The sequence below is a fragment of the Phycodurus eques genome, chromosome 21, assembly GCF_024500275.1.
Source record: "Phycodurus eques isolate BA_2022a chromosome 21, UOR_Pequ_1.1, whole genome shotgun sequence".
Lineage (NCBI taxonomy): Eukaryota > Metazoa > Chordata > Actinopteri > Syngnathiformes > Syngnathidae > Phycodurus > Phycodurus eques.
Window position 1 is genome coordinate 167,501 of NC_084545.1, and position 12,824 is coordinate 180,324.

The window sequence follows — 12,824 nt, forward strand, 5'->3', positions numbered from 1 at the left end:
TCCTTGACACCTAGATTCCACCAGGTGGTGATAAAGCAATACTCTTACTTAACAGTAACCGCCAATACAACTAACCCTTGTTCTCGGCACAAAAAAAAAAACAAAAAAAAAACTACGAATATGAAAAGCAACCAAAGTTTGTTTTGACCTTTGAGTCCCGCCCGCTTGGTCTTGTCCACGGTCAGGAGGATGTCGATGGTGTTCCTGGCGTTGTCTGACAGCTCCTCGTCTCCTTCGGGCCAGGGGATGTCTTAAAAATGAATATATAAAAATACATGTAGACTGAGTCTGTGTCTTCCGGCACCTGATTTGAACAGCTGGTTTAAAAAAAAATATATATATATATTTTATATATATATATATTATATATATATATATATATAAATATATATATATATATATATATATATATTATATATATTTTATATATATATATATATATTATATATATTTTATATATATATATATATATATATAGCAGGCACCTACCTCTGTTGAGAATATTCTGGAAGACGAGTTGCGGCGTCTCATCGTTGAAGGGTGGCACGCCGGCCAGGAACTCGAACAGACACACGCCCAGCGCCCACCAGTCCACCATGCAGTCTAAAATAAATGCATACATAAATAAGCCTTTCTGTGACTCTTCCAGTCTCTGATGCAACCTCCAGCTGACACTCCCAAGTGGCCACGTCCCTCTGAGAACAAATATCGTTTGAAGCCTCGCCATTGCTTCAGTCTCATCAGCAGTTTGCAACAGAGAGACTGGAAGAGTCACAGAAAGGCATTTTGCAGCAAGTTGTGCAAAAACTGCTGACACAGTTAGACATTGAAAAATTTACAGTTCTAGTGCATTTTTGGTTTATCCTGCAATTTCCCACGAAAAACGATGGTCAGTACAGATTAATCGCGTTATGTATTATGACTACTTGATTGACAACGGTCAACATTTGATCACACAAGAAGATGAGCACGGAGCGAATTGTACGCCTTCACAAATCCATTTTGTCATGAAGATTCATGCATTAAAATAAAAAAGTGGCTCATTCTCTCAATTTTGTCGACCTGCAGCAAAATTATGTATTTTCTTTTTTTCCAATTGTAATTTTAAGGACACCCCTCCCAGGGTATCTGCAGGTTTAAGAACGCCAAATTTAAGATTTTTCAAATTGAAGACCGCTTATTCACTAAGTATGACCACTAAGAGGACTGTGTGATAAGGTCGAGGATATTCGATCACAATAGTTGACATTTTAAGTGATTTAGTTATACTGTTTTTGTTACATAGCCCCCTGAAAACTGACAAATTCTGAATTTGTCAAAAAGATTTCCAATAAATGTTTTTTGGGTCCTTTGGCATTTTTTTTTTTTTTTTTTTGCATCTTTATCCCCATCCACTAGCTTGTTTTTGTGCAAGTCTTTGCAACAACCACAAATGAAAAATTAACACTAAAGTTCCTGCCTGGATGGATTGTTGACATATTTAACTTCTTGTGGCATCAACAGTAAAAGCAAAAATCCCAGCTTTTGTTTTGCCCTTAAAATTAAACGGGAGATAAAACTGCCACCATTGCCATTCATGTCATCGCCTGATTCTTCATGAATACACCCCAAAAAAGACATTTAACAGCCGACAGTAACACAAAGTCACATTTAATTGCTTTTAAAATCCAAAATCGATGGTGTTTTCTATCAGTGGCTAAATGTCACACTTTGAACCATGCGACCGCTGATGAGCAGAAATTGCGTCGACTTGCACAAGGTTTGCCACTAACGAGAGCTCCATGTTAGAAGTTCGAAAAAGGCCCAGTTGTTTGCAACCTGCTGAAGCCGACCCCGAAATCACTGGGCAGAATTAGACAACGTGCGTTAGCAGGACTGGTGATGGCGGATGCGAGCACACTTAGGGGAAAGAAAAAAAATAAAAGCATAAACATCATCCTCTTCGCAAACTTACCGTAGCGACACTTCCCTGCAACTCAAAAAGAAGTTCTGTGAGATCAGCGAAAGCAGCAGGACACAACAACGCGGTACAGTGAACCCCCGCTACATCGCGTATTGTCATAGGTTCTGTTTGTATTATGCATTGCTGAATTTTTTGGGGGGAAGGTGTAGAATTACATGTTAGCCCTTTAGTGATGTTTCCCATTATATGTTAGCATTAAGCTTGCGGAGGCAATGTTGTTGTCTTCAATACACAAGCTTTAATTGTCTTTAATTGTCTCGGCGCCCTTTGCATAATGGTCATTGCAATATTAGTCGTTCGAACTGCTCTAAGTGCTAGAGGACTCTGCATCTTTTGCACAATTGTCAAAAAAAATATTTTTTTTAAAATGTACCGGCATTACCAGACAATTAGCAACCCTTTATTGCTCAGTGACTGTTTTTTTTTTTTTTGTCAATGTCTTTATGTCTCAAAAGTGTCTCTGTCAATTGACTGTCTGTTGTCGTATTAGAGCGGCTCCAACGACCGGAGACAAATTCCTTGTGTGTTTTTTTGGACATACTTGGCAAATAAAGATGATTCTGATTCTTGGGTCTTATGTTTAGTTTTCCAGTAAACTTGAAAAAGGAGTGGCAATAAACAGCTTGAAGCTTTTGGAAAAAAAAGTTTCCTATGTGACAATGCACTGCTTGTTGTGACGTGAGTTAACTGTCACCATACAGCGCTCGTATCTCGCATCAAAGCAAAAAACATCGGCCCAGCAACGGCTCATATCTAAAAAAAATTAAATAAAATACACGTAAGTCGGGTCACTGGTACCTCAAGGCTACAAGCTATTTGGTTTGGGTTTGGACCGAATCCCCTGCGATAAACGGGGGTTCACCGCACCCCAAAACTACAGTCACACTCTTACCATGAGACGTCCGCAAAAGCAGCTCGGGGGCCAGATAGTCGGGGGTCCCTAAAATGGGCGCCCCCTCCACGGGAAGCGCCCCCCGTCGCACACTTTTGGGAGTCCGGAAGGGGGTGTGCGAGGTGGACACGGCCTGAGGAGTCTACAAGGACGACAAATGCTCATGATTTCTCATGATTATGAGAAAATAAATACAAAGTTCAGTAACTCCAACAAAGTCCCCCCTCCCCAAAAGGAAAGCACAGACAAGACCCATTGTAAATGTATTTGAATTAGAGCTGCAAGATACTGCAAAAAATGACTTTTTTTTTTGTTAACCCTGCAATATATTAAAAAGAAAAGATACAGAATAACATACTCGTGAAAACTAGCACACATTTCTGTTTTCCCCCCTCTGATTTATTGTTTATAATAACTTCAATAGAAAAGAAACTATGCTCAGTAGTGCACACAGGCACACCGGGTCATTTGTGTGAGGTCAATTTATTTTTAAATGTACTGTAGTAATAAGCAGGTCAATAATAGTCCTGCCAGACATGAACTTCAAATCATTTCTTTTCATGCCCAGTTCGACTGTAGTTTCTTATCGCCATTTGCACACTTATTCATTTGGTTTTCATCAATCTGTTATTTCAGACGTTATGTTATGTTTTAAGATAATATGCGTTCATATTTTTTTCTTGAAGTGCATGAGTTGATCCGACACAGCTTGGTGTGTAGAGCTTCAAAATAGCCGTAGGTGTTTATTCTGTAAAAATCCATAAAAATTATGGCTTGACAAAAAAAAAAAAAAGGTCCTGAAATAGCGGGAGCACAAACAACGAAGAGGGTTACAGAACACCGAGAGTGTAGCCCCCGTGCCCACCTGGTAGAGCGAGCTGCCGGAGCTGGTCTTCCTCTGGACCGGCGTGGCGAGGACGACGGCGGGCGAGGACGCGTCCAGGGCCGAGCCCACGCTGAGCCGCGACACGTCGGAGCGGTTGATGGAGCTGCAGTAGCTCCGGAACGCCACCGCGTTCTTGGACCGCAGGAAGGACGACGCCGGGGAGGCGGACGCCTCGGCGAGCTCCTCGGGGGAACCCGTTGCGCTCATTTCGGGAAGCCTGACGGGGTCGAGGCCGCTGATCGTCAGCGATGTCTCCGACATGTCAGAATCCAGACTCAAACTCCGACAAATTCTGCTGGTAACGAGATAGATGGAGAGAATGCGGGAGCATGGACAGACGGATGGATGGTATCGATCGATAGATAAAGTAAACGGATAAACGTGTAAAGGATGTTTATTAACATGCAGAATTACCCGCCAAGCGGTGACGTGAAGCTGGAATCTGACAAGTCCTTGCGGTCAAAGTGCTCCTCCTCCGCTGCTGGCGATTTTTCCATTTGGGTAAAGAGGCTCTTGGCCACAGCGCCGGGGAGCGCTGGAAGAGTCACAGAAAGGGGGCCCAGGGAGGCCATCACGATCGCCACGTCGGAGAAGGCTCCGGTGAGGCCGGTGTGAATGGCGGCGGTCTCGCCGGGAAGGTCGTGGCATCGTCTGTAGTGCTCAGTGCTCCTCTTAGCGAGGCGCTCCGGAGCCTCTGGGCTCACCTGCACGTCGGAAAACGGCCGTTTGAAGGACGGTGGGGGGGTTCGAAGAGCAGTTTCTGGGGGGTCGCATGCATCAGCCTTCACGTGGGACTCCAAATGTGCTCTTGCCTTCTGTTTGTTCTGCTCATTTTCCTTCTAAAGAGCACGGGAAAAGTATTTTAGTTAAACGTGTGCGCGCACCCTGTAGGGAGGGAGGGGGAAAGAGCCCTAACACTAGGGATGAAAGAAATGTGTAAAATATGAATTTAATTTAAAAACATCACTTATCGTTGAATATTTATTTGTTTGATGTTGTGATTAATTGGCCTTAAATTCTCAATTCGTTTTTGAGTCTCACCACTGATTTACATTTAATTTTCACATTTTGAAAGTATTTATTTGAGGTGCAACAATTAATCGAAAACCAAATTACTTGACAATTATATTGACCTTTCGAGACCTTGTTTAACGTGAAATTCAAAATAGCTGACCTCCTCGCACTCCCACAGCGGGCTGATGCCTCCCTCGGTGTCGGTGGTGCTGCCGGCGCTCGTGGTCTCGAAGCGCTTCCTGGTTTTCATCAGCGTGGGCGTCAGATTGACGGCCAGGTTGTGCGCACTGAACACGAAGTTGTGCGGCCCTGCCAACGCAGTGAAGGTTACATCCAAATATAGTCCACCACGCTTTGTCGAGTCCATCGTTCGAGACTCTGCTATAGCGCAGATTTGAAAGGAGGCCGATTTTTGTTGTTGTTTTTTTAATTCAATAGGTTTTAACAGAGACCCCTTATGAATAAGACAAATTATGGACTCAGGTTTCCCTTGGAGCCAGGCCTGGAGTTGGGGCTCAAAGGAGAGCGCCTGGTGGCCGGGCCTGCCTCCCATGGGGCCCGGCCGGGCACAGCCCGAAAGGGTAACGTGGGTCCCACTTCCCATGGGCTCACCACCTGTCGGGAGGGGCCATAGGGGTAGGGTGCAGTGCGAGCTGGGCGGTGGCCGAAGGCGGGGACCTTGGCGATCCGATCCCCGGCTACAGAAGCTGGCTCTTGGGACGTAGAATGTCACCTCTCTGGCAGGGAAGGAGGCCGAGCTGGTGTGTGAGGTCGAGAAGTTCCGACTAGATATAGTCGGACTCAGCCTCCACGCACAGCTTGAGCTCTGGTACCAGTCCTCTTGAAAGGGGTTGGACTCTCTTCCACTCTGGAGTTGCCCACGGTGAGAGGCGCCGAGCAGGTGTGGGTATACTTATTGCTCCCCGGCTCGGCGCCTGTACGTTGGGGTTCACCCCGGTGGACGAGAGGGTAGCCTCCGTCCGCCTTCGGGTGAGGGGGGACTGGTCCTGACTGTTGATTGTGCCTATGCACCAAACACCAGTTCAGAGTACCCACCCTTTTTAGAGTCCTTGGAGGGGGTGCTGGAGAGCACTCCCGCTGGGGACTCCATCATTCTGTTGGGGGGACTTCAATGCTCACATGGGCAATGAGACCTGGAAGGGAGGAACGGCCCCCCCGATCAGAACCCGAGCGGTGTTCTGTTATTGGACTTCTGCGCTCGTCACGGATTGTCCATAACGAACACCATGTTCAAGCATAAGGGTGTCCACAGGTGCACTTGGCACCAGGACACCCTAGGTCGCAGTTCGATGATCGACTTTGTGGTCATGTCATCGGACTTGCGGCCGCATGTCTTGGACACTCGTGTAAGGAAAGGGGCGGAGCTGTCAACTGATCACCACCTGGTGTTCCGGGAGAGGCGGGGGGACATCGAGTCCGAGTGGACCATGTTCCGCGCCTCCATTGCTGAGGCGGCCGGCCGGAGCTGTGGCCGTAAGGTGGTCGGTGCCTGTCGTGGCGGCAATCCCCGAACCCGTTGGTGGACACCAATGGTGAGGGATGCCGTCAAGCTGAAGAAGGAGTCCTATTGGGCCTTTTTGGCCTGTGGGACTCCTGAGGCAGCTGATGGGTATCGGCTGGCCAAGCGGAATGCAGCTTTGGTGGTCGCTGAAGCAAAAACTCGGGCATGGGAGGAGTTCGGTGAGGCCATGGAGAAAGACTTCCGGACGGGTTCAAGGAAATTCTGGTCCACCATCCGACGTCTCAGGAGGGGAAAGCAGTGTACCATCAACACTGTGTATAGTGGGGATGGGGCGCTGCTGACCTCGACTCGGGACGTTGTGAGCCGGTGGGGAGAATACTTCGAAGACCTCCTCAATTCCACCGACACGCCTTCCCATGAGGGAGCAGAGTCTGGGTTCTCTGAGGCGGGTTCTCCTATCTCTGGGGTTGAGGTCACCGAGGTGGTTAAAAAGCTGCTCGGTGGCAAGGCCCCAGGGGTGGATGAGATTCGCCCCGGAGTTCCTCAAGGCTCTGGATGTTGTAGGGCTGTCCTGGTTGACACGCCTCTGCAACATCCCGTGGACATCGTGGACAGTGCCTCTGGATTGGCAGACTGGGGTGGTGGTCCCCCTTCTTAAGAAGGGGAGACGGAGGGTGTGTTCCAACTACAGGGGGATCACACTCCTCAGCCTCCCTGGTAAGGTCTATTCAGGGGTGCTGGAGAGGAGGGTCCCTTGGGAAGTTGAATCCCAGATTCAGGAGGAGCAGTGTGGTTTTCGTCCTGGACGTGGAACAGTGGGCCAGCTCTACACACTTGGCAGGGTCCTCGAGGGTGCATGGGAGTTCGCCCAACCAGTCTACATGTGTTTTGTGTGTGTGACCGTGTCCCTTGGGTGGTCCTGTGGCAGGTGCTGGAGTATGGGGTACCGAACCCCTTGATATGGGCTGTTCGGTCCCTGTACGACCGGAGTCAGAGTTTGGTCCGCATATCCGGCAATAAGTCGGACTCGTTTCCGGTGAGGGTTGGACTCCGCCAAGGCTGCCCTTTGTCACCGATACTGTTCATAACTTTTATGGACAGAATTTCTAGGCGCAGCCGAGGCGTAGAGGGGGTCCGCTTTGGTGGCCTCAGTATTGCATCTCTGCTTTTTGCAGATGATGTGGTTCTGTTGGCTTCATCAAACCGTGACCTCCAACTCTCATTGGAGCAGTTCGCAGCAGAGTGTGAAGCGATTGGGATGAGAATCAGCACCTCCAAATCTGAGACCATGGTCCTCAGTCGGAAAAGGGTGGCGTGCCCTCTCCAGGTCGGGGATGAGATCCTGCCCCAAGTGGAGGAGTTCAAGTATCTTGGGGTCTTGTTCACGAGTGAGGGAAGAATGGAGCGGGAGATCGACAGGCGGATCGGTGCAGCGTCTGCAGTGATGCAGGACTTTGTATCGATCCGTTGTGGTAAAGAAGGAGCTCAGCCGAAAGGCGAAGCTCTTGATTTACCGGTCAATCTACGTTCCTACCCTCACCTATGGTCACGAGCTGTGGGTCGAAAGAACGAGATCCCGGATACAAGCAGCCGAAATGAGTTTCCTCCGCAGGGTGTCCGGGTTCTCCCTTAAAGATAGGGTGAGAAGCTCGGTCACCAGGGAGGATCTCAGAGTAGAGCTGTTGCTCCTTCACATCGAGAGGAGCCAGATGAGGTCGCTGGGGCATCTGATTCGGATGCTTCCCGGACGCCTCCCTGGTGAGGTGTTCCGGGCACGTCCCACCGGGAGGAGACCCCGGGGACGACCCAGGACACGCTGGAGAGACTAATCCTTCGGCTGGCCTGGGAACGCCTCGGGATCCCCCCGGAAGAGATGGATGAAGTGGCTGGGAAAGGGAAGTCTGGGCGACCCTCCTAAAACCTACTGCCCCCGCGACCCGACCTCGGATAAGCGGTAGAAGATGGGTGGATGGAAGGTTTTTACAGTATACAGGCAAGCGCAAATGTAGAGCTGTGTGGCCACCGCGTAATAACACATTGAACCGCAATACGCCGGCAGCACGGAACTCTACTGGGACACGTGCAGCGTAATTAACAGCAGGAAAAAGAGGCAGTGCAGCTCCCAAAGTCAACTCCTCCTAATATGCTTGAGTATTGTTGTTTGCTCCGTTCTTATGTGTTGCTGCTCCGTGTCTGTTCAAGTAGAAGGTGTTTGAAGTTTAGATCGATCATAACACGTTGGTGCCCCCCTGGCACAGCAGGGGGCACCAACGTGGCGCTTGCGGGCACCAGGTTGAGTAGCATGAGTAGCCTGCTCACCAGTGATGCGACATGCTTTGCTAGGAATGTTTTAAAAGTGGTCATTTAAAAATGTAATCACTTGCAGATTATATTACTAAAGGGTTGCTAATTATCTGTTTCCTACCTTGTTAAATGTTGATAATTTTTGTGTGAAGTCATTAACATGATCAGTGTCTTCACATAGATTAATATAATTAATGATTAACAATAACATACTGGGCGGTACGGTGGACGACTGGTTAGAGCATCAGCCTCACGGTTCTGAGGACCGGGGTTCAATCCCCGGCCCCGCCTGTGTGGAGTTTGCATGTTCTCCCGGTGCCTGTGTGGGTTTTCTCCGGGTACTCCGGTTGTCTTGTGAGGAGCTGTTCGATGACCTCGTTGATCGGATCGGCGACTTATGACACGAAAGCCGATCAGCATAAAATGCTACTTATCAGCCGATTAGATCGCCGTAAAGTCTAGTAATTAAAGGTAATTTGAGCAAATTTGTCATTTCAGAAGTGTATCAAAACTGGTAATCCTTCACATTAATCAGTAGCTTTCACTTTCAACAAGGTCAGTGACCCCCGATTGATGCTAATTTCCGTCAGCCCAACTGTGTCGTTTTGCACCATATGTTAGCATGAAGCTACCGGACTTTCGTTAGACGAAATGATATACATTGTATATAAATGTACAATGTTTAATTCTCTTTTGTTTTATGTGCGAGTTTTCCAATAAACTTCAAAATGGAGTGAAAAAAGAAGAAGCTTGAAGCAAGTACGTGTTGGCTCTTATTTGGAGAAATTTGGGAGCGAGAGACTTGTTTTCCTTTCCTCAAAGTGATGTTATACGGTAGTATCCCATTTGTTGACAGGAAAGGACTACTTTAAAACTTGTGTTTTACCAAGTTTCAATGGTTTTAAATAGACACCGATTTTATCGGGCTGATCTGTATCGGCCGATAGTTAGCATTTTATGCTGATCGGCTTTAATGTCATAATTTGCCGAGCCAATCAATGACGTCATTGATCGGCTCCGCAAAAGACATTTACTCCGCCTCGCCATTGTGCACAGTATATTTGAATCCAAAAGCTAGTTTATTCTTAGGCTTGTCGCACATCTTTTGACGTAGTATTGGAAATATCTGACGGCCAAAAAAAAACAACGTCGGCGGTGTGGAACAGACAACACGTCGGAGACAGACACGCTGTAATGCGTAGATCAGACGACAAGACAAATTTGCTCTTTCACGATTGCACTATGCCAGACTACTGCAATAAAATCTTGTATTCCGATACCACCGTATCGCGTTTTTTTTACAATCGTTGGGCTTTATCTTGTCAACTCAAATGCGACCGGATACACTCGTTACCGTAGCGACGATAAGAGTGCAGTGCGCCGACTTTGTATTCTAAGGACAAAATGGGGAAAAAACGTGTGTTGGTGGTCACCTGTGCTCAGGACAGGAGAGGACGTTTGTTTAAGGCTTGCTTGAGGTATGTTCACGTCATTTTAATACGATACGGCTCGCAAGCAGGCAACAAAATGTTATGTAGCCTAGCAAGCTAGTGCTAGTGCTAACGGTTGTACGTAAACATGTCGCCGTTGTGTCGAATCATGCTCTAAAGTTTCGGTGGGTGAAGTAATTTAATTACAGTAAGTTAGCAAACATTATTTCTGTCATGTTGTAATGTTGGATTGACCTGTCTGATTAGAATGCACGATATGACTAGAGCAGTGATTTACAACCTTTATGGAGCCAAGGAACATATTTTACAAATGAAAAATCTCACGGCACACCAACAAACAAAAATGTCATAAAAAGTGGATACGTTAATTACTGTATGTACTTCCTGCCATCTAATAGAAGACCATTCATTTGTTCTGTCTGTCACTATGCCTCACTAGCATAAATAGAGGAACAAAGATACATTATTTATTGTAAATATAATTTTTTTGATCAATTAAGTACACATTCATATACAGTAAATGAACAGGTCATTTAAATAGACACATTGCTCCATCTTGTGATCGGATCGGTGCTCGTTTTTTTTTTGTTTTTTTTTTTATAAACTCGCTGATCGGCCCCAAAAATCCTGATCGTGTAAAGCCTAGTTTTAAAGTGTGTACTGTGAGAGAGGTCAAATGTACAGTAAACGGGCGTTGCCTGTATTGCCCAAATCTGACAGATAGTTTTGGAGCAGCACCTTTCTTCCAGGGCTTCTGCGCCGGGGAGCTCATGGTCTCCTTTGTCCTCACGGAGGGGGAGCCCAACCAGTTATTCTTCGCCATCATTTTGCCACAAGAGACGGCAGAGGTGCTGCAGTGGCGTTTATTTTCTGCCACAGGGGTGTTCTGCATTTGAACAAATGAGGAGTCAAAAAGCAGACAAATGGGACAGTTACGCCCAAAATCAATCAATCGAGCAACAAATAAAAGGAAGGAAAGAATTAACTTACAAAACCAATCGAGCTGATTAAGGACATGACTTGACCAGGCGTGCGTGAGAAATTTGTGGTTTTGGACACAGAGGGTGTGTTTAGGATATCTGTAAGTTTCAGTTCTGGACAGAAAATGAGAAGAAAAAAAGAGAAGGAGAGAAAGAGAAGAAAAAAGATTTTTCCCCCCACAATTTAAAGGGGACATGTTATGGAAAATGGGCTTGTTAGTTGCTTGTATGCAAATCGTTGCATCTCTGGAGTACCTTCCGACCAATTGTGAAATGGCAGTTTCAACATATTCACACAATAACGTCCCCCCCACCCCCCAAGATGCTCCACACATGACTTGACAGTGAGGCTGGGTGAAGATGCAGAGCCACTTTTAAGCCACGACCAGACAACACTACATGAACCCTGCCAGGTTTTGTTGGGCTGTGCAGATTAGCTCTTAGCATTAGCTTCTGATATCCGACTCACGATTGCTCAATGAAGTTGTCGGCATGGTGGCAGCGGCCGGCTATTTGTGTTTGCTCATGTCTGCTATATCCAATGCAATGGACGGGTGTATGAAGTGCTGCCTCCATAAGTGAAATGCTCAGATTGTCTTTATTTCCCCCCATCAATCTGGGTTCTACTTCCACAAGTAGAAGCCTCTTGGTGCAGGTTTAAATGTGTGTAAAGCGTGTCGGATGGGTAAAGCTTTTTTTTTTTTTTTTTTTTTTAATATTATTCCATGTGTGTCTTCCACGGTAAACAGGGTGTGACTGCACAAGAAATAGTCAACGTTCCATATGTCCTATTGAATTAGATTTTCTTTTCAGTTCTGTAAATGTGTTGGGGCTCACCTCCGTCAAGCTTCACCTTGGAAAGCCCAAAGTCGGTTAACTTAATGTGACCCTCGTTGGAAATGAGCATGTTGTCTGGTTTTAGGTCCCTAAAGAGGCAAAAGCATTTACAAGCGACATTGTAGTTCATGTAGCGCCTTCACACAGGTTGAACCGGTTTGTACCTGTGGATGATGCCATGGCGGTGGAGGTAGTCCAAAGCGAGAGCAACCTCGGAGATGTATTTGACCGCCATGTCCTGCTCAAAATATCCACAAATGTGAAGGAGAGATTTCACATCTCCTCCAATGAGGTACTCCATCACCTGCAATGGGAAAGAGTCAGTCTGCCTTCACAGTAGGTTGTGATTTGCCTCATTAGTGGGTTACCTACCAGGTAGATTTTGGTGGCCGTCTGGAGAGAATAAAACAGGTGAACCACGAAGGGACTTTTGCTCAAAGCCAGGGCATCTCTCTCTGCCTTCATTTGGCCCGTCATGTTTTTATCCACCATGTCCGCTTTATTCATGGCCTGCAACAGGTCATTGGAACTCAACTGGGTTTAGTTTCACGCAATAAAAGTCAAGATGCACTCACCTTAACGGCATACAAGCGGGCGTTGCATTTCTTCCGTGCAAGATAGACTTTGCCAAAAGCACCGCGGCTGATAGGTTTTAAAATGACGAAATCTTCAATCTTCGGCAGTTTGAAAGATCCTGTAACGCTCGCGTTGCGAGGAGATTTGTGCTTTTCCTCCGCGTCCATCGTATTTGTGTTTTTCCTAAGCCCGCTGGTGTGTGTAGTAGCCACCAACTAGCTGGCACATACACTTGCACACTTGCATGTTGAAGCCAAATAGTTGAGGTTTGTTTTGAAATTTGAATTCCGTAACGTTCTCGCGGGGTCCTCATACCACGAATTAGGTACACAAGGAGATGCCTGTTCATAAAATATTTTGAGATTGTTATGTTTTCCAATATTATCACTCATGAAAATGTAGTTATAGTTGTATTAAATAGTATTAGTTTAACATAAA

General features: G+C 46.6%; 1 protein-coding gene across 4 annotated transcripts in view; it reads right to left on the reverse strand.

Annotated features, from left to right (window-relative positions):
* Positions 1-12,671, reverse strand: part of mastl (microtubule associated serine/threonine kinase-like) — a 13,969-nt gene extending 1,298 nt beyond the window's left edge. The window contains exons 1-13 of one of the 4 annotated variants that reach the window (XM_061665935.1): positions 12,386-12,671; positions 12,183-12,320; positions 11,975-12,114; positions 11,811-11,899; positions 10,984-11,087; positions 10,732-10,879; positions 4,916-5,064; positions 4,156-4,580; positions 3,721-4,033; positions 2,856-2,997; positions 1,955-1,969; positions 490-603; positions 149-250 (exon numbers count right to left, since the gene is read on the reverse strand). In XM_061665935.1, coding sequence (XP_061521919.1) covers positions 149-250; positions 490-603; positions 1,955-1,969; positions 2,856-2,997; positions 3,721-4,033; positions 4,156-4,580; positions 4,916-5,064; positions 10,732-10,879; positions 10,984-11,087; positions 11,811-11,899; positions 11,975-12,114; positions 12,183-12,320; positions 12,386-12,553 — 2,047 coding nt within the window. In that variant the 5' untranslated portion in view covers positions 12,554-12,671. Of the gene's footprint in view, positions 1-148; positions 251-489; positions 604-1,954; positions 1,970-2,855; positions 2,998-3,720; positions 4,037-4,155; positions 4,581-4,915; positions 5,065-10,731; positions 10,880-10,983; positions 11,088-11,810; positions 11,900-11,974; positions 12,115-12,182; positions 12,321-12,385 lie in introns of all 4 variants that reach the window. The other 3 variants (XM_061665934.1, XM_061665937.1, XM_061665936.1) reach the window with 3 other exon arrangements.
* Positions 12,672-12,824: the final 153 nt, after the last annotated feature.